General features: G+C 40.9%; 1 protein-coding gene across 1 annotated transcript in view; it reads left to right on the top strand.

Annotated features, from left to right (window-relative positions):
- The first annotated feature begins 939 nt into the window (after positions 1–939).
- The window catches only part of FAM91A1 (family with sequence similarity 91 member A1), a 37,780-nt gene continuing 17,510 nt past the window's right edge, over positions 940–21,209 (top strand). The window contains exons 1-15 of the mRNA XM_037166622.2: positions 940–1,254; positions 4,106–4,190; positions 5,121–5,272; positions 6,965–7,022; positions 7,699–7,766; positions 8,296–8,409; positions 9,991–10,081; positions 10,636–10,698; positions 14,180–14,286; positions 15,774–15,812; positions 16,327–16,439; positions 16,862–16,977; positions 17,802–17,914; positions 18,265–18,351; positions 20,220–20,352. Coding sequence (XP_037022517.2) covers positions 1,183–1,254; positions 4,106–4,190; positions 5,121–5,272; positions 6,965–7,022; positions 7,699–7,766; positions 8,296–8,409; positions 9,991–10,081; positions 10,636–10,698; positions 14,180–14,286; positions 15,774–15,812; positions 16,327–16,439; positions 16,862–16,977; positions 17,802–17,914; positions 18,265–18,351; positions 20,220–20,352 — 1,411 coding nt within the window. The 5' untranslated portion in view covers positions 940–1,182. The remainder of the gene's footprint in view (positions 1,255–4,105; positions 4,191–5,120; positions 5,273–6,964; positions 7,023–7,698; positions 7,767–8,295; positions 8,410–9,990; positions 10,082–10,635; positions 10,699–14,179; positions 14,287–15,773; positions 15,813–16,326; positions 16,440–16,861; positions 16,978–17,801; positions 17,915–18,264; positions 18,352–20,219; positions 20,353–21,209) is intronic.

The following is a 21,209-nucleotide window of genomic DNA, read 5'->3' as shown; positions in this document are numbered from 1 at the left end:
CCTGAGTATAGAAGTGTTGGTGTATAAAAAAAACCAATATTGTTTAACACTGAAAAATCATTGCAAAAATACTGAACTCGTCTCTGCTCGCTGTTAGTAACAATAGTCATGGGTTTACTAAGCCAGTGTAACAAATTGTGGAAGAAATTGTTCCCAAACATGTCACTAGAACTGAAATTAAGATAGGGCTGGCTTTCTGCCTTGAAAAGTGACTTTGGAGGCATTTGTCTGGATAGAGTAGAAGAAAGCAGTAGCCAAGAGAGAGACTGTGTGCAAGGTTCTTTATCTCCTGGATTCCCTGTGGGCCTCCCCGCTTGTCAGCACCAGTTTGTTTAAAATTTCAGCTCCCCGAATCTCTCTATATTTTAAGAATTTGAATTTTTGTTTGAAGTAGATCCCAAAGTTTCTCTTCCACACGATTCAGCTACTACCTGGAAGGGATAAAGGATCTCCAGACCTTTGCTCTGCTACCTCTCAGCTTCTCGCTCAATTGGGGTGAGAGCTCTGACTTAGGAACTCGCAAGGTGGTGGTGCCCAGAGGTACTGGTTTGCTATGCGGAAGCCCTCGGCGGGCGGGGGGTGGGGGGCGGTGTTCAAGGTCTTGCACTCTTTGAAGCCAGCTGTGGCTCTGTTCAAGTCACACCTGTCATCGCCTGCTCTTGGGCCCCCTAAGGTCACATTTTGGGGAAAATGGGTTGTCCAACAATGGCAGTGCAAACCCAAGCGCCTATTTTAATTCATCCATTGAATGACGAAGGGAGACCAAGGGAGACGAAGATCTTGGGTGGGGGGGCGGTTACTGTAGTACCTCTGGGCTCTACCTCGTTGCCCAGTCCCACCAGTGTAGGGGGCGGGACAGGAGGCCAACTCGGAGCCACGCCCCTCCGGCTTTGCACCCGCGGGCGGAAGTGACGTGAACCCAAAGCCATTTCCGGTGGGGCGAAAGTAGGAAGAAACTTAAAGCTGTGTGGCTTCCCCGCCGCCTGCGTTCGCAACTCCTGTGCCCCGTGGCCCTGGCCGCGCCGAGCCGTCGGGAGCCCTGGTCATGGGGCTGTCCGGCCCCTCGGCAGCGTGAGGCGCGGGGCCTCCCGTGAGCTCCCCTGACAGGCCGAGGGCGGGCAGCGGGAGGCATCGTTCCTGCTGCGGTCGTGGGCGCCACCGCTGGCCCGGGCTCCGGGAATCATGAACATAGACGTGGAGTTCCACATCCGGCACAACTACCCCTGGAGCAAGTTGCCGGCCAATGTGAAGCAGGTAAGGCCGCAACCTGGGGCCGGGGCCGTCTCTGCCTCCGGCCACCACATGCTGGCTGCGCCCCCCAGGCCGGGGCTGGTTCCTCTCCGCAGTCTCCCGCCGTTCCCCAAGCGGGGGTCCTGGGAAACCCGACCCGCAGCTCAGGGATGAGGAGGGGAAGGCTCTGGGGCCTCCGAGGCAGGATGGGGCCATGGCTAAAAGGGATGGGATGTTATCATACACTGGACTCGCCTGGCGCCTTTGCCCGAAGCCTCCACTCAACCCTGCACTGGGCTGGGCGCCTGAGACACGGAGGTGTAGCACACTGACCTCCAGAACTTCGGGACGGTGGGAGAAGCAAGTTAGTACGTTACAGGTGTCTTACGTCTCTGGGTTATCCTGCATGTGGGCGCACAGAGGAGGAAGTAAGACATCGACCAGGGACTGTCGCAAGGATGTGTGCAGGCCTTTCACTGGTTCTTAAGGACGAATAAAAGATAAGAAGGGGTAACGATGCTCCAGAGAGAAGGAAAGTCGTTTGCAAAGGCTCGGACGAGTGGAAGCGCGTTTCTAGAGGAGTTGGGAGGTGTAGATGTAGCGATCTATTTGGGGCCGGGGCTCCACGAGTGCGTGGGGGTTGCCAGCAGGGAAGGCTGAAAAGGCAGTCAGGGCCAGATTTTGAAGGAGCTTTGTACTTGGTTTTGTTGGACTTGATCCTCATGACCAGATAGGCTTTTCAGCAGAAGTGATTTGCAGTTTTTGAGAGTTAACTCCCAGATACTTGAGTTGAACTTTACTCAGTCGTTTAACATAGTTATTGAACACCTGCTGTTGTGCAATGTCTTGTACAAGACAGACTCTGCCTTCATGGAGCCTGCGTTTTAGTGAAGAAGGATAGTAAGTGAGTAAGTAGTACCATGGCAGGTGGTGTACAAGCATGTGAAAGGGGCGGTGCAGGCTACATGGGGGGCGCCGTCTCTGATCGTAGACAGACCTTCAGGTTCCTCCCATTCTGCTTGGTTGAGGGTGAAATTCTGTTTTCCGCCGTTGTTAGGCAGTTATATTTGGGAAATTTGGGATGGTGGTGGCGATGGTGTAAGGATATTACTCTTGCCTCCTCTCCCAACTTGGGGACTTAGTTCTAGGAAGTGAAAAATTGAAGGTTTGGCAATGCATCGCGTAACAGAAAATGTCTTTGCTTTACGATTTCAAGAAAACCAGGAAAGTAGAAAAATAAATTTAAGAAACTCAGAATTCTTGGTTGTCAGTGGCTGCCCATGTGGCATTTTATCTTGACCTGGAAAAAGAAAAAAAGTCTGCACTTGAGGGAATAAGTTTCTCTTCCTAAGCGTGAATGAAGGCTTTGGTGGACACGTCCTCTCATAACGGTTTTGTGGCATATGTGGACGCATTTGGAAAACCACAGTCCTTTTCTTTGTTTCCATTTTTTCCTCTGCTCCTTCTTGTACAAAAAATAAATGTAGCATAATGGAAGAAAGCTGGATGATTCAATTATGTCCGACTTGAATAACTGACCTTTGTTACTAGTAGAAATATTTCCTAAACCTTAGTCATGACTATTAAAAATAATCACTGAACGGTTAAAATTAGGTACAGATGTGACATTAAATTTTTAAAAATTGGTAAGATCACTTAAAGAGATAGCATTTGAGCTAGAGGAAACCCTTTAAAAGTTTTACAAAAAGCCTTAATATTTTGAATTCCCTAAATATCTTCAGTACTTACCCTAGCTTTGGTGCTACATGGTGATTGGTAGAATAGTTTCTCTATAATGAATTTTAGTCCTAACTACTCATAATGCTAAAATGGCTAAAAATAACAGAAGCACATACATTTTGACAGTAGTGTGAGGTGGTTTAACCTGTGATAAATAATCTAGGAAGAAAGATGTTTAGTTTTCTCACATCATCTCTTTTTTCTTAAAACATCACCCACCAGTGGTTCCAGTTATTTGCCAGTTTATGATGGGTGTTTCATCTGTTTTGTGAAGATTGCCTTGGGGAGAGTATGTGTTTGGGCATTTATCTTGGCTTTCAAAAACCTATGAGTAAGAACTATAATAACTGAAACCTCTGATCTTTATGTCATTAGTCTCCTAAGATGTCTAATTTTATTTTATAGCATGTTCGAAAGATCATACCTAGTAATTACAAGGGGGATAGCAGTCACGTATTAAATTAAGTTTATGGTCACACAGTGAATGTAATGTTGACTGTAATCAGGCAAACGTAACCTTTGCTTTCGTGGCAGCCCAACTTTGAGCTTAAAACATTAAGTGCACAGCTAGGAAGTGTTTTGATTATTAAAATATATTGGAATTCTAAAATTGTTTAAATGTTTTCTAAGAGACTATAAGATAATGTTTTAAAGAAGTAATCTTAAATTCAGAGATGTACATTTGAAATGTGCATTCTCTAGAAATCTTAATCATATCGTTCAGCTATAAATAATTATCAGATAGGGCTCTGTCCTCAGTTTCCATTTTTTAATTTAAATAAATGTAGGTACAAGCATCCATCCATCTATTTAACTAATACTCATAAGTTGGGGACAGTCAAGAGGAAAATCTTTATAAGTAGAACTTACCGCTTTGTTAACTTACGTGAAATTATGCTCTCAAATGGCTCTTTTATTTAATATTAAATACTTTGGGTAATTTTATTAAGTCCCTTTAGAAAGGTAGACTGAAAATAAACACACTGAAATTTTGCTCTAAAACTATAGCAAAAAGTATTATAATATTTAAGAAAGTCTTTATTCAGTTCTGGAAATTAGAGAATTCAGGATAAAATTAGGGGGAGGGAGTACTGAAGTTTAGAAGCTATTTTAAATCTATTTGAAATTTTTTTAGAGTCTTGGAAATGCGCAGAGAGAATACGAAAAGCAGGTTGTCCTGTACAGTATCCGTAATCAGCTACGGTACAGAAATAACTTGGGTGAGTAGAGACATTTCTACACTGAGGTGGAATCTACTGTTGCTATCATTTTTGGAGCTCTCTCTTCAGTACCTATTTTATAGTTCTGAAATCATTCCATGTGCAGACTTTTAAGAAACTGTACTGGCTCATCCCACCTAACAGTTTGCATTAGCAAATAGAGTTTTCTTTTTAGAGTGTTGTCAATAGCTTTGTTTTACTTTTAGAATGTTAATCTTGATTCAAATGCCCTCTTTTTACTTTACATAAGAAACTCCGCCAGAAAGGAAGTACATTAGTTCTCAATAATTTTTGACTTTGAGTTTTGTTTTTGTCTGCACAGATTTTCCAAATAATACAACTTTAGAGAAAACTTTTTCTTTAATAATTGGAACAATTTTTAAACATAGGGTCATGTTTTAATGTTAGCTTTTTTTTTTTTTGGTCAGGTTACTTCGATTAGTCTATTCTAGTCTTCCCTCCCATTTGCTGCTTTTCTTTTAGACATAGTATTTCAGAGATAGGCATTCTTTTTAAATTTATTCCATGGAAGTCAGATGTCTTTACATTTAAATGACAAAAACCAGATAATTTTTAAAAATAGACTTGATTTTATAGAAAACTGCTGTTCAGTTTGGCTATCTTGCAAAGTGACATAGTAAGAGATTGAATATTTTATACCTCTTTGGGATACGTGTTATGCTCACTTTGCCTGTGATTTGGTAAGAATTATTTCTCTACTTATCTGTCCAAAATACTTACATATTTTGAAGTCTGTTTCTTGTGGTATAATTGTTTTTTCCCATTTAGATTATTTTATTCATTCTTTTCCAATTTATATACTTTTAAATTAATTATTGGTTTGTAAAGTGTTTCTCATTGTATTTATAACTACATGTAAGTATAAGACACCTGGAAAAAAAAACTGGTGAATTCCTTTCTTTCCCCCAGTTAAACATGTCAAGAGAGATGAGCGCAAATACTATGAGGAACTGCTGAAGTATAGTCGAGACCATCTCATGCTGTACCCTTACCATTTATCGGATATTATGGTCAAGGGCCTGAGGATAACACCGTTTTCATATTATACTGGGATTATGGAGGTGAGTTTACAGCAGACCTGAGCCGGTAGGAATGGGATGGGACTAGTGTCGGGGACACTTTGCAGATGATGGCCAGCTCTGCCACTCTCAGCAGCATTGTTTCCGAGTTTACAGTGTAAAAAGGTCTGGTGGTTACAAGCTAACTGTTCTAGCCACACTTGTGCAAATAGTTGTCATTATCAACATTTTCACAGTGGAAACACATCTTGTTTTATTCTGTGTTCTTGAAAGCCTTGTTTACTCTGCGCTGTTGTCACATTAATCGTTTATGTTAGCAGAATTTGTATAACATTTATTGCTTTTAATGCGTGATGAAGGTTAAAATGGTGGGTTACAGAACTGAATGTTAAGCTCAGGGAAACTTAATATACTTAGCTGTTTACTAACTGTAGTGACTATAAATGATGGCGCAGACCTAGCCTTGTGTACTGCACGTGTCAGAAAAAGAAGGCTGCTTTCGGAGCCCTGGCTGCCAGTCTTTCTGTAATTATTGACTTCCAGATGTTAGCCTTTGCCAAAGGCAGTTTTTTGTCTTCTGTTGAATACGTGTAAATACCAGTTATATTCTTTTCGAAGCTGGGATTTATGTAAAGACTGGCGATATTTATCTAATATTCATTTACTGCTTAAATTATATTTGAGTACTACTGTTTTGTGCTCACTGGCCACTTTAAGAACTGGAAGAAGCCTAGAACTAAAGGAGTTGGGGACCCGTGCTGAGAGTGACCTTAGCTTCCTTTACGAAGTGGCTTTCTTTGCAAGAGTTCCCTTTGCTTATCTTCTCAAGCCCCTTGCTCACAGGCACTTCTGCAGTCCTGTGTCTCCCATGTCCCTATTTTGGAGGAAATACAAAGTGAGCGTGAGACCTGACAGAAAGCCTGTGCTTCTGCCGGTGTCTTTCCCGAGAACCAGAGTAGCACGGTGCAGGTGGCTGCTGACCAGTGAGTAGAAGAGTTGTTGCTGTCTCTCTGACTGTTTTTCTGGTGGTCCACAGGTTTGGGAAGATAATGGAGGGAGGTTGTGTCCCATTTGCCAGCTCTCAACTGTGTCCACGTGCTTGCTGCTGTCTGGTTTCTGTTCTTACACTATCGGGTCTAGCTTTTGGGTCAAAAATGGGTCGTATCTCCCCAGTAAACAGTGGGTTTACTATTGGAAAAAAACAGATAGGAGTTGGAAGAAGCCGGATACTGAATTTAACTGTGCAGCCGGTGGGGACTCCTAGGAGCAAAGATGACTCAGTGGTTAAACACGTTGTCGGCAGTGTGTGTCGCAGGCGTGTGCTGATGGAGCTGCGGCCCATCATCATCGGGCCTCTCCTCAGGGTGCGAGTCTGGGATCAGACAGGGAGTGTGGACAGGCTGGGATCCTGAGCTCTCAGGTTACAGCTTCCACAGGGCAGTGGTCACAGGGCAGCGGCCTGGGGTTCATACACAGAGAGTGCGAGGAGCAGCCGAGCCCGGAACGTCTGATCTTCAGTTACAAGGTTGAGACCACGTGTGAAGTGCCACCATGTGGCTTGTGTGCTTCAGGCTGCTAAACTGATCTCAGGGCTTCATGTAATAATTATTGTTCCTCTGTTTGGCTTAGAAATATATATATATATATATATATATATATATATATATATATATGCATATTTTTATCTAAAGACATTTTGCACTTAAACATTTTTATTTCTTTTCTTTCAAAAAGGACATTATGAACAGTGAGAAAAGTTATGATTCGTTGCCCAATTTTACTGCTGCTGACTGTAAGTATTCAGTTATGCTGAAGGAGGTAATGTTTCGTGTCTTTGTGCGTGCATGCTGTTGTGTCAGTGTTGTAATGTGTGTTTGTACCTAAAACATGTGAGAGATGAGAACAGCAAGCGCCACTGTTGACAGGAATTTTATCAGGTGATACAAATCAAGTGTAAGATTTGGTCTAAATGTCTTCAGAGGCATGTTTCGGAGTGTGAGAATCAGAAAAATGAAACTGGTCTGTATATTTTTAGAGAATAAAGTTTTTTCTGGTACTTGGGCTATGTTGTGTAACAAATGAGCAAAGAAGACCTGTGTATGATATTTTTACAGCATGATGTATGTACACTTGTGACTAACATAATTTGCTAGTGTTATTTCACGCTTATTTGTGCTTGTTTGAAATGTGACACAGTTCTGTTACATAAGAAGAAACTTTTGCTGAGAAGTACACTTTGACTCCTGAAATTGGAAGGACTTCTGCTTTTCAAAAATAAAGTATTAGCCTGAATTCATCTCTGTTTCATTATCTTGTGTATTTTATTTGAAGAATTCCTTTTAATTTCATGTTGCCAACCAATAATCGAAAGATGAACAAAAGCCAGGTTTTTTTCCCTAAAAGACTACAGGTGTGCTGACATTTCAAGAGGTACTAAAAGTTTTTAAAGGACAGTCTCTTTCTTTCAGGTCTAAGGCTTCTTGGCATAGGAAGGAACCAGTACATTGACCTCATGAATCAGTGCAGGTCATCAAAAGTAAGTCGGTCACTCCCCTCTTTCTCATGTCCTGCCTTCCTTAGCACAGGCCGATTAAACTTTTCAGTGTTAGAAATAATGAATTGTAATTTCTCTGCTCAAGTAAAATATAGTTAATGCAGAAACAATACAAAAACTCCTCAGTATTCTCTAGGCTATGGTTTAAGTGATTATTTAATTAAAGCAGTTGAAGGCATAAAATATGCAGCTTATTTTTAAAAATTAATTTTGTTCTGCTGGTCTTTTTTCTTGCTCATTTTGCTCTCTGAGTTTATTTAGTGAGTGAAATGAGTACACTTTTCCAAAAGCAGAATGTTCCAAAAACATCCTGGGTTTGATTTTAGTATCTGGATTTAGATCCAAACTTAATGATTAGTCTTTTTACGTAATTTATTTTGAAGTAATTCGAGTATGGTCTTCCCCATGCTCAAATTTAAAAAGGTACTAGCCTGTTAGAGACAGTCTTCTTATAGGATCGAGAACAAAGAAGACAGTGAATTTAGACTGATCACAAATTGCACTGTTGCAGAAATTTTTCAGGAGGAAAACAGCCCGTGATCTTCTCCCAGGAAAGCCGGTGGGAATTGCCATAGAGGCGTGGTGGGTGGTGCAGGCCGGATATATCATGGAAGATGACATAAAGGTAGTTGTCTCAAAAAGGGTTTTTATTTTAAAAATTATTGTAAATTACAGTTCTCTAGGTTTTATTAAAAAGTGACACTGGTTTTCTCGAAGAAAATTAAACAAATTCAGAATATAAGATGATCTTAGTAGGCTAGAATATTGGTGGGTTCCCAAGATGCTCTTTAATAGTGAGGGAGACCTGACTTGGGTCACGTACAGTCATCCGGGAGTGTTAACTAGAGGGCAGTTTCGGGTGGATTGGTGTGGTGCTGCAGCTACCAACAGTCCCGTTGGCCGGCACTTTTAAGCACCTGCCGGGTGCTCGGTGTGCCCGGCACTGTCCAGTGCTTTTATGCTGTCTCCTCTGATGCTCAGAACAACCCCTGAGGTGTGTATGATTTGCACCCTGTTGCACATGTGAGGAAAGTGAGCCCAGAGAAAGGACATGATGGCTCAAGTCACAGTGGAAGTAAAGGGCCAGGACTTTAACCCAGGCAGTTTTATGTGGAACCTAGTTCTTAATTTCTGTGCTAAGTGAACTGCTGTACAAAAGGTGCTTTGACAGGGTGATCGTGCCAAAGTGAAGGGAAATGGTATTCCCAGTGGTTGGGCCGCATTTTATATACACATGGACAGGATCCCTAGAGGCCAGGTCCTGTGTCTGGGGGGCTGAAGAAATGTGGACTTTTTCTTTGTGTTTTATTTTACCCCAGAGGACAGATACACAAGTGGGAGGCTTAGAAATTTTGCTTCAGTGTAAGCACTTCCTAACAGAGCCGCCAGACCGTGTCCTGAAATAGTGAACTTCTTCCTCGTGGCAGTCACGTGCAGTTAGGGTCAGCTTTATTTGTGAAGGTTCGGAATCACAAATAGATCAGATTTCAGCTCAGAGAAGATGAATAAATATTGGTGTTTATTAGCAAACATTTATTACTTACCACACATGTTGTCGATGGTTACTTTGTGTTTTTTTTTGTATTTTATTTTATTATTATTTTTTTTTAATATTAAATTTTATTTAGTTACTTTTCAAGTACATTTTTTTTTATCTATTTCTCCCATCCCACCCCACCCCCCCGCCCGGTCTCCCCCCTCCCTCCCATTCCCCCCGCCCCCCCCAGTCCTCATCTCTGTGTCTTTCATACTTGTTCCTCAAAATCCCTCCCCCTTTTTCCCCTTAAGTTCCCTTCCCTCTCCCCTCTGGTCGCTGCCCACTTGTTCTCTATTTCAGCGTCTTTGTTTTTATTCTGTTTGCTTGTTTGTTTTATTCTTTAGCTTCCTGTCAAAGGTGAGATCATATGGTATTTGTCCTTCAATGCCTGGCCTATTTCACTCAGCATAATGCTTTCCAGTTCCATCCATGTTGTTGCAAAAGGTAGTAGCTCCTTCTTTCTCTCTGCTGCATAGAATTCCTTCTCTAAGTTCTGTTGGCAGCATCTTTCGGCACCTTAATTGAGGTTTGTGTGCAGAGCTTCTTTGTTAGAATTCTGGAGTGAAAAATGAGAAAAGTATAGTTCTGGTTTAAACATGAATAGATTTGAGGAGACATGAATTAGTGAATTTGGACAGAACTTAATTGAAAATATTTTGCTTTTCTTAGATATGCACTTTGTCCGAGAAATGCGCTATTGATAAGATCATCGATGCAGGCCCTCAGCTCGCTGGATCACTAGATTACAATGTAGTACATAGTAAGTGGTTAGTAGAACTGGTCTTTTTTGATGTAAAAACATGTTTTAAACCATTACAAATTAGTAGCAATTCTTTATTAATTAGGTAAAAATAGTAATGTTTCCCAGAGGCATGTTATTGTGTGAAATGTGACCACAGTCCATTGTTTTCCACTGTGGCTATAATTAGTCACATCCACTAGAAATTTATACAAATGAATTGTAAGAAAAATATTGTAGTTTTGTGCGTATGAGGGAAGCTCAGATTTGAAAATTAATTCTTTTGTTTTTCACATGGCATTCAGTTGTATGAATCTTTTTATTTAAAAAAAATGTTTTATTGTTCAATTACGGTTGTCCCCATTTTCCCCCATTGCTCTCCCCTGCCCTACTGCCGCCCCTCACTTCCACATTAATCCTTTCCCCTCTTGTCCTTGACCTTGGGTCCTTTATACGTGTTCCTTGACTTAACCCTTCCCTTTCTTTACTGCCATTTATTACAGAAAATCAGGAATCAGTTTTTTTAAAAAAATATTTAGTATGCCATCTAAAAGAAGGTATTTTTGCTTCTGTAGGTTTATATAACAAAGGATTTGTTTATCTGGATGTACCAATATCCGATGACAGTTGTATAGCAGGTAAGTAAGTGCTAATATTTTTCAGTGTTTTTTTGAACAGTTCTAGGTACTGCTTATCACTCTAGTAAGTTAGACACAAATCATTCTAGGATCTTTGGTGTTAGAATTTTCCAAAGAAGGAAAGACATTCATAATCTCATTATTCTGTAATGTATCTGTGGTGGTTTTACTTAAAATCCTTATTTTCATTTTTATATTATTTGGTGTATTCACTATATTAAAATAATAGAAACCTGAGTTAAAATCCTCACAATCCTAAGTCCATTTATTATGAGTTTATGTCACTGTTCAGCACATCACAGTTTTTACGTATATTCAGTAGTATCACGGAATTGTGTATTCTCTATTCCACTGATCTGTGCCTTATATTTCATGTCACTGCCATCTTTTTTGTCTTCATCTTTTCCCTACTACTTCACCCTCCAATTAAATCAATATTAAGGCCCTTGTATATTTCCTTCTACACTTAGGGGTATATTAGGTCATTAACTCATCACCCTATTGCTGGTCATTTAGATTATTTCCAGAGTTTTGCCAGAACAGTGATGTCGTTAACATTTTAAACACAGAATGGAGCTTTTTTCTGTAGGTTAGATTTCTTACCAATTTGTGGAAGCACTTGTTATATTTAGGTTATATGTTACAAGTATGTATTGCAGTGTATCTTTTAGCTGCTTTTCTTGTTTGTGGTATCTTTTACCATACTAAGATATTTAGTATTTGTGTAATCAAATACAAAGTGTCAGAAAGTTCCAGGGAATGGCCTTACTATTAATAACCGACTGGTGGGTGGGGGGGCTTATTACAGAAACACTCCTTCGTATCCGTGTTGCATCTTGACGGGTGATCATGCCCTCGTGTGTCCTGATGTTCCTGTTAGCATGAGTCGATGATGCTTCAGTAAGGCATTTGGAACCACGTATGGACATAAATTCTGTTTTAAGCTTGGGCATACTGGTTTTAAAATTTGAAAGTTTGAGAAGGAATTGACTTCTGGCAGACAGAGGTGGTAGTAGTCTCCTGTCATCCCTGGAAGATAGGAAAGCGTTACTCTGGTCCCTGCTCTTATTTATAAACTCACGTTGACTCATCAAGATCCACCTGAAAAGACTGGTGTTCAAGTAGTTCGCCGTCTCAGTCCATTTCGATGGTTTGAATGCTGACTCGAGTTAACACTGAGTTTTGAAGGAAGCATCAGAGAAGGGCTGAATGGATGGCTTTGGATCACAGTGCCCTGTTCCTCCATGTTTCAGCCCGGCAAGTTTTGGTGGTACACACAAGACCCATGGTGCTACAATTGCTGTCTCCATGTTGCCTCTGGCTGTTCCCCAAATTGGCATAACCCATGAAAGGAAAGCAGTTTGATAACATGGAATTGTCAAATTCAGCACAAAAGCCACCTGACAGTGATTTCAAAGGAAGCAGTCCCAATGTGCTTGAACAAAAAATGAGTCCTGTGCGTGGTGGAACAGATAAATGTGGGGAGAGAAACGCTTCAGAGAGAATAATCATGGAAGGGCCTGTTACTAAATAAAATACATTTAGCCCACCATCATCATACTTAACACTTTACTTTTTATGTCTACTCTTTTATAGCCTCTAGATTTCTATTATGCTTGGATAGAGTTCTACTAGGGCATACAAGTAGTCTAAAAATTCTTTAAGACTTTAATTATTTAAAACTGTGGTCTTGAACTTATTTTCATATTCGATGTGAAATAAGGGTCCAATTGGATAACCATTTGGATAAATGGTAGCGTGTTTTTCCAGTAACTCATTCCCACTGAATAGAAGCCCAACTTCCATCATCCATGAAATTTCCCTCCATTTGGATTAGTTCTCATATCCTTTTTTCTTCACGTGTGTTTATTCTTAGACCCTGTTAGTGTTACTACAGTGACTCAGAGTAACCTTTAATGCTGGCTGCAGCCAGGCCTTCCTTGTGTCTTTTCTTTATAATTTTCTCGGCTATTCCTAGCTATTTCTTCTTTATATTTATTTATTTTTATGAAGATTTTTTTGAGTAGGCAAAAATTCTAAATTTACAAAACAGTGTAAACACACCACCTCCCACCTCTGTTTCTAGCCAAACAGTATTTCTCTCAGCAGCTGCTGGTAAGATTTTTGTATATTCTTCCAAAAGTATACTAAGCACATGGGCCTATGTAAAGTACCTGGCAGTAGTCTGTTGCTTGGTAAGTGTTCAGTAAATGTTTGTTATTACTAATTATTACACAGATGATAGTGTAGGGAAAGGATTAAATACATCAAATACAGGAATTATAAAATACTTCTGAAAAGGAACCTTTGATCATTAAAAGTATGTGGATGACTGCAGTATGGTAGCGCAAGGTGAGAGAATGATGTGATGAGATATGAAGTGAATAACCTGTCCTGACATGTGCATTGTGGGTTTTCACGGCATCTTCCTGTTCACGATTTTATCTTACTTCTCTCTGTTGGGAATGATTCAGGTTTGGGATGCAGTTAGATGGTATTAGGGTTGAAGGACGCAGGGATATCCAGATTCTGCTATAGCTACTGGGGTGTCCAAACTTTTGGTGTCTCTGGGACTCACTGGAAGAAGAAGAGTTGTCTTGGGCCACACATTAAATACACAAACAGTAACGAAAACTGATGAGCAATAAAAAGGATTAAAGAGACGATTTGGGGTTGGGCCACATTTATAGCCATTCTGGGCCGCATGCAGCCCCACAGGCCGTGGGTCGGATGCCCAAACTCTGCCTTCTTAGAATTTTTTCAAGGGAAATGTGCTCACAGTTCATGAGGCAGAGGAAAGCGTAGTGTCTCTGTTTTTGTCCGGGCAGAGCACCTGGACCAAAGAGATGGAAACAAGTACGAATAAACTTTGAGGTGGAGAGCAAAGATTGGGCACTCTCTTGTGCTGCAGAAGGCCTTGACCTTCTTCCCACTGAGGAGGAACAGAATAGAAAGCCCCCAGGAGCAGATTATACCAGGATTGCTATTGCTGGTGGGTGGCAGTCACACAGGTGAATCTCCCTCTTCTCTGCATGGAGTGGGGACGATGGGGGAAAGGCAGAGAGACGGTGCTTCCCGTGCAGCAGGTTTTTGTGTGGCCCAGCCAGCCAGTGTGCTGTTCTGCCTCAGCCCGGTCCCCCCTGCTGCCTTCCCCGTTCTGGAGCAGCCCTGGTCCCCTTGCCTTCCTGTCAAGCCATGACCTCAGCACCTCCTCTGCCTCTGTAGTGTGGCCAGGTCCTTGGGGATTAATAGGGACCTCTGAAGGATTTATGCTCTACCGCTGGAGTCTCTCTGTAGGCAGGGTTGATGTGACCTTAACTTTGTTAGTTTTAGAGCACTTACTATCAAGTGGATAAAATAAGTCAAAAGCTGAATTCAGTAGTTTAAGTTAGAGGTTTCTCTTTTTCAGTAGATATTTGAATTATACTTTCTTGTTTTATAGAATTATGTTACTGAGAAAAGTCTATTTTGTTTATTTTAGTTCCTCCTCTGGAAGGTTTTGTAATGAATCGAGTGCAAGGTGATTATTTTGAAACTCTACTTTATAAGATATTTGTTTCAATAGATGAGCATACTAATGTTGCAGAGGTAAGTGTATCAACGTCTTGTGAAAGAGTTTTTAAAAAGATTTTATTGATTTATTTTTAGACAGAGAGGAAGGGAGGGAGACAGAGGGAGAGAAACATCAATGTGTGGTTGTCTCTTGCACACCCCCTAGTGGGGACTTGGCCCACAACCCAGGCATGTGCCCTGACTGGGAATTGAACTGGTGACCCTCGGTTTGCAGGCCAGTGCTTGATCCACTGAGCCACAACAGCCAGGGCTTGTGAAAAAATTTAACCTCAAGATTATAAGTTGAGTTTGTGTGAAGTAGTTAAAATTATTTAATGATATGGTCAAGATGTTTTAAAAATCTATACCTGGGTAGATCATGGACTATTAATATACTTAAGTCACTAGTCTGCATTTATAAAATTTGGTAAATAACTTTTTATTAGGCTTTACAGTCTTGTACTGCACCATGAGAGAGGGGCAACATTTATGATAGTGGTCCCATAAGATTATAATGGAGCTGAAAACTTCCCAGGGTCTAGTGACACGGTAGCCTTCCCAAGGTCGTACACCACAGTGAGTTCCTGTTTGTGGGGGATGGGTCCGGTGCACTTCCCTCTGACTGCTCCCCTTTCTAAACCAGTGCTTCTCTGAGTCCACCCTTGCAGTTCCTTGTTAGAACTGCAAGATACCCTTCAGCAGTAACCATTAGGAAACTTTGAAGAAAAGTTTCCTACTTACAGGCCTTGGAGTGTACAAGGCTGGGGGGGATGTCCAGGAAAAAAACCCAAGTAACCCAAATGCTAGTTATTGATATTAAGATCTCCAAAACATGACATCTAGCCCAAATGGTCAGTTATGGAAATCAAGATCTAGAACACCGGAGTCTCAGGGGGAGGGGGAGGCGACCTGCATCTTCAGCCCTGTGGCTGGCAGTGTGTTCATTCCAGACAGCCTTTCTCCAAGGGGAGTCCTCTGCAATCAGAGCTTAAGTCAGGCGCTCACATCACCAAAAGAAAAGCCAGCTGGAGGGCTTGAACTATACAGTGAGTCAGTGACTCAGGTGTTTGTGGTGATGCGGGTGTGAACGGACCTCCTGTGCCAGCAGCGTGAAAGCACAGCACAGGCGTTACAGTGGCGGGCGGTGCTGTCTAGGCCCTGGAGTGCACTCTGTGATGTTCACACAGCGCAGACTGGACTCCCGTCTCGGCTCTCAGATTGTAGCCCTGCCTGCAAGCATTGCGCAACTGTTTAGTAAAAGGTTGTTCTAGGAGTGTTCTTATTTTAAATGAGACAGAATTAAAGAGGAAAGAATCTTATGTTGTTAAGGCCACTACCTGGATTTGTACTACTCTAAGCATCCTAAAGATAATGGAAAGAAGAAAATTCTGACTTCAAAATTTATTGTCTTTCAATTATTTGTAATTAAAAATTTTGCTAATTTTGGTTAAAGTTCTACTACAATTGTGTTAATATGCTGATAATTCTAAGAATGTCACACAGTTTTTTACTTCATTTTCCAGCTTGCAAATGTGCTTGAGATAGATTTATCCCTTGTTAAGGTATGTAATTTTTATACTCTTTTTACTTACGATTTAAATACCAAATGGATTTTATTTTAGGTTTTTATCTTGATAAGCTCCTGAGGAATGGAGGCAGCGAGTTCCTTTTTAGCTGTTGGAGAAGTGTGCACAGTGAAGGGATGCTTACGTAACAGGAAGGAGCAAGATAAGGGCTACCATTAGTATTCCACCCTGAGGAGTGAAGGGCAGCGCCCACACTTCTCTGCAGAGCAGGAAGCAGACTGATGGGTGTCTCGTAATGAGATAATTAAGGCAGCAGCTCCTCCACTGGGGACAGATCTGGGGAGGGCCAGGCCAGAGAATTGCGTGCATTTCCTCTTCTACATGTGTGAAGACCTAAGGGGAAGAATCAGTGTACAGAGAATTGTTCTTCTACTTACAGGATGAAAATGTTTGAGGATCTGTAGGCATAGTCTGTGATGATATTTTGTCTACAAAGATTCTGATGTCTGGTTTATTTGAAATGCTCATTTTCTATATGTATGTCTTTCAGAATGCTGTTTCAATGTATTGCCGATTGGGCTTTGCCCATAAGAAGGGACAAGTAATAAATTTGGATCAACTTCATTCATCATGGAGAAATGTTCCATCCATAAACAGATTAAAGTAACTCATTTATTTAGTATGAGATCTTGGAGTTTTCTTTTTAGAAAATACAGTTTGACATACAAAAATTTTACTTACCGTCATTTGAAGTGAATCCTATGTATTAGTATTCTTTTAAAATTTTATGTGTGATGAGTCTTTTTAGAATCTGAGGGAAACTAAGAACCGCAGAACAAAGCATATACAACATTTCACAAATCCGTAATTTTAAAGGGCTCTCCAATTCCTCGAAGCCTGTCTGTAGGTCTTGGTTACGAAGCCTTGTCCTGCGAGGACACAGCATTTTGGGGCTGCATCTCCATTTCAGACCGGAGTATGAGGGTTTAGATAGGTGTTTGTAATTTAAGTTCTGACTTCACTAACGACTTTTGTGTGAGATCACATGGAAGATCTCTAAAAAGTGAATGGTTTCTTCGTTCCAGGAGTACTTTAGATCCACAGAAGATGCTCCTGTCGTGGGATGGCGGGGAGAGCAGGAGTCCTGTACAGGAAGCCTCGTCCGCCACCGACACTGACACAAACAGTCAAGAAGACCCAGGTCAGCGTGGTCAGTTCTCGGGGAGTTTCTCTGCGGGTGAGGCGTCTGCACATACGCTCACAGGGGAGCTCTGTAGGCTTAGTGAGCTTACAGTTTGTTCTAGAGTTCACTCGTTCGACGTGCAGTCTTTGTGCTTACCAACATGTTGGGCACTGTGCTAGGTCTTAAGCGTATAGAACTGACAAGAACACGGTCCCTTCCTTCTAAGAATTAAGTGTAGGGAGAGAAGGCAGTGCGGCGGCAGAATCCACAGCAAAGGGAGAAATGGTACCGTGTTTGTGGGGAGCGAAGAGGAAGGGCCCCCTCACTGCCTAGAGAGGGTTGGGAAGCCTTCAGGGAAGAGATGATAATTGGACTAAGAATGAATAAGAGCTAGCTAGCTGGTGAGGAGGGAAGCTGTAGCACGGGCTAAGCACAAAGGGCGGCAAAGCCGAGGGGATGAGGAGGCTGCACCTGGTTTATGTCGAGGGCGAGAGGAACAGAGCTTGGGCTCCCAGTTTTCCCCCAAGTAGCTCTGTTACCTGGGCCAGGTGACTTGTCTGAAGAGGTTAGGCTACTTGGCACTGTTGATCTGACAGATATCAAGACTTGGTTAATTATTGCTTTTCAAGAACTTGGCTACAAAAGTGAGTGCCTTTAAAATACATTTTTAAAAAAACTTTATGTTGATGATTAGCACTGGGACCCGTACGTTGACAGTATGGCTCATGCTTAATTATGTACTTTCTGGTTATTAAGTAAAGCTGAAAAATAGTTTTTCTTTCCAAATGATAAGCAAAGAATATTTTTCATTTACTTAATTTTAAATTACATGTTTTTTTCAGCGGACACAGCCAGTGTAAGCAGTTTGAGTTTGTCTACAGGCTATACAAAGCGTATAGCGTTTCTGTTTGATTCAACTCTCACCGCCTTTTTAATGATGGGAAATCTTTCACCAGTAAGTCGAATTCTTGTTTAAATATAAAAATGTTTAAAACAAAGATTAGATGTAAAGTAATTCAGTGCTTCTGTATCTTTTTTTAATATGTCACTAGATTTATTCTTGAAAATATGACTGCCTTTGATTTTTATTCCATAGAGGAGGAAAGTAACTTTTATGTGATGATACCTTTGTAATTAAAAGAATAAGCCCCTCTCCTCATGCACCCTTAAGTTTAAATATGTTGGAAAGCATAATATGAATGTAAGATGCTATGCTCAGCATAAAAGGAGACCTAGAACTTGAAATTACTTGTATAAGACACTGCGATATATTTTAACTTTTTTGTTTTTGCTTCTTTATCGCAGAACCTGAAAAGCCACGCGGTCACAATGTTTGAAGTCGGCAAACTCTCGGACGAGTCTCTGGACAGCTTCCTTGTCGAACTAGAAAAGGTAGGGCCGGGTTGCTTGTCGGGCTGCCAGCGCGTTGGGAGCCATTTCTTGCTTGATATAAACCATCATCAGTTAATGATTTATGTAGGTTTTTGGTGCATTCTTGCTCGTTTCTACCTCATTCCCCACCCGAATACTGTGGTAGTCACTTAGCTTTAAACATGTTGAGTGGATGAATGAATTTTGTGACTTTAAAAATGATTTTTTAATTTCATCTAATAGCATAATTTGACATAATGAGGAAATAGGGTATAGAAATCTTAGTCTAAGTTATGTTTTTCTAAAATAGCCTTTAAATTTTATTTTTTATCTATTTATTTATTTTGGTAACTCTGTATGATTTCCTCTTAAACATTTTCATATAAAGTTTTTGTTCCAGTTATCTGAAATCTGGAACAGTGTCCCAGGTGTCATATTTATGTCCCCTCGCACCGTCCCTTTCAGCCTCTTGGAGACTCAGCCGTATTGCTGCTCTTAACCGCCCGATCTCCCGAGAGGGCAGCCCTAGCTTCCCTTGGCGCTGAATCTTGCCTGCCCCTGGGTGTTTTCCTTCCCTGGATTCATTCCATCCTCTGCTGTTCATGCAAACAGTGTGTGTATCTCCTCTGTTTCTTGACTCATACCTTTAGTATTACCTTTGACTAATACCTTGTGGCACCTTTTGTGCTTTAGTGATAAACTCTGTGTATTAAATGGGCTGTTTAGAGAATTTTTGATGATTTTTAAAAATTATCTTAAAAAAAAAGGACGACTCATAACATTTTCATTGCCCCTTCTCCATAGGATTTTTACTTTTTTAATATAGAAATAGATTTGAGATAATCCTTCTTATTAATTGGTCTCTTTTACTGTAAATTTTCATTATTCCCTCAATACTTTTAACATCTTGTTAACCCTGTTTCTTACTGTGTATTACCTTTTGCCAACCCATTTTTATTTTTCCGTGCACACTTACACTGTTTTCCTGGTTCTTACTTTTCTTGCCTCATCTAGTCGGTTACCAAGCAGAGCAGATCGGAACACCACTTTCTCACTTTGTAGAGCTGGATTCTTTTTTGTCCCGTAGTCTTTCTTGGGGAAGCCTATTAGTGTGAAGTTTAGTTTTTGAAATAGTTTCTTAGCTTTCTTTTAAGAAGCCTCAGCTTGATTAAACTTGGTTGGTTGGTCTTATTTAATGCAAACCTAATTCAGTTACTTCCCCTTAGACCTGTCCTTTCGTGTTCTGTGTTGTTTCTGGGATATGTGTGTTTCTCCATATTAAACAGGTGACTGGCTCAGGGTCCGAACAGCATGCGTGAGAACGTAAGCCCAGAGAAGGCCGTTCGGTTTAGTGCTCTGTCCTCATGGCCTGGACGGGTCCTCGTACACAGCTCAGCAGAGGGGCTCAGTCATTCCTGATCGAGTGAAGTTAAGCTGTGTACTCAGCAGTGGTGAACAGCTTTGTTGAGTCACATACTCTATTGTCCCTTGTAACCAGTGGTATGAAAGTGTGACCAGGGCGATGAGAATTAGAGGCATGGTTGGTGACCACGCATTGGAGTACTTTACTGGGTAAAGCAGAATACAGATCTTAGAGGTTTTTAAGCACCCTATTTGAATCATACGTGGGCCATATAATTTATACAGTGGTATGATTTAGCATTATTTGGTTTCTAAAAGTGTTTTACTTTGGGGGGTAATTTGTCATCTTGAAACATAAGGTCAAATGGAAAATCAGTAGAGATTAGGGTTAATATTTGTTTCAGTATTACCTGGGCAAGTTTTTATTTAATGATTTTAATGTCTTAATATCTCTGCCATTTGGTCATGTGTTAAAATGAATGGCCTAAGAGTGCTATTTGTTGAAAAACTTACTTCTCTTCGTTTAGGTTCAGAGCACTGGTGAAGGAGAAGCACAGAGATACTTTGACCACGCACTCACTCTGAGAAACACGATACTTTTTCTTCGTCATAATAAAGATTTAGTTGCACAAACTGCACAGCCAGACCAGCCCAACTATGGTATGAGATATACACTTGATTCTGAAGACATGATCCTATGGGACTTCTGAGAATTTCAATAGGTCATGCTCACTTCTTAATCATCATTTACTTAGTGCATTTTGTGTAAGCGTATTGCACTTATAGCCAGAGGCTCATTTAGTGAATTTCTTTGCTTGTTGCTGTTTCTAACTTTATTTTACTTTTTCTCCTCTTACGTGCCACTGACGTTTGTAATATTTAAATCTTATTAGTACCTGTAAAAATGATTGGAGTGTTAATCTGTTTAAGTAGCTGGATGGAATTTAGAACAGGCATCTCTTCTGAGGGGTGAACAGATGCCAAAATTAATGTAGGAAGCATACAATTTCAAAAATAAAAGATCCCATTGTATAAAAATAATAAACAAGGGTTTTCTATTCAGATACTGCTGGAATATTTATTGACTAAAGTATTTTACTTTAAAAACTAAGCAAGAGAACAGTAACCTCTTTTTAAAGAGTAAAAGAAAGTAGCGATCTTAGTCGGTTGGTGAACCCCAGCGGGGTGGCTGTTGCCTTGGGGTGCAGTCTCAGTTTTGTGACAGACCGGAGTTCCCAAAGTGGAGTTGAGCTGAGGGAGTCAGAGCTCAGGTTCCGGGTGGTGGGTCCTGAGCCGTGGGCGGCAGGCACCCAGGAATGCGTGTCTTGCAGAGGTGCATGACCCAGGCACCCATGTAGGAGCGTTTGGCTCAAGTCCTGGACGTTGGCGAATGTCACGTCTCAGGACTTCGAATTCTTAGCACCCCTGTAACATTTAATCTCACATATTCTTTCGAATTCACAACCTTCTTTCTTGTCTTTTATGATTTTTTTTTGAGAATATAGTATCTTTTTGTT

The sequence above is a fragment of the Artibeus jamaicensis genome, unplaced genomic scaffold (assembly GCF_021234435.1).
Source record: "Artibeus jamaicensis isolate MK-2021 breed Jamaican fruit bat unplaced genomic scaffold, CSHL_Jam_final scaffold_916, whole genome shotgun sequence".
NCBI lineage: Eukaryota > Metazoa > Chordata > Mammalia > Chiroptera > Phyllostomidae > Artibeus > Artibeus jamaicensis.
Note: the sequence above shows the minus strand (reverse complement) of the source record. Positions and strands in the feature narration are given on the sequence as shown.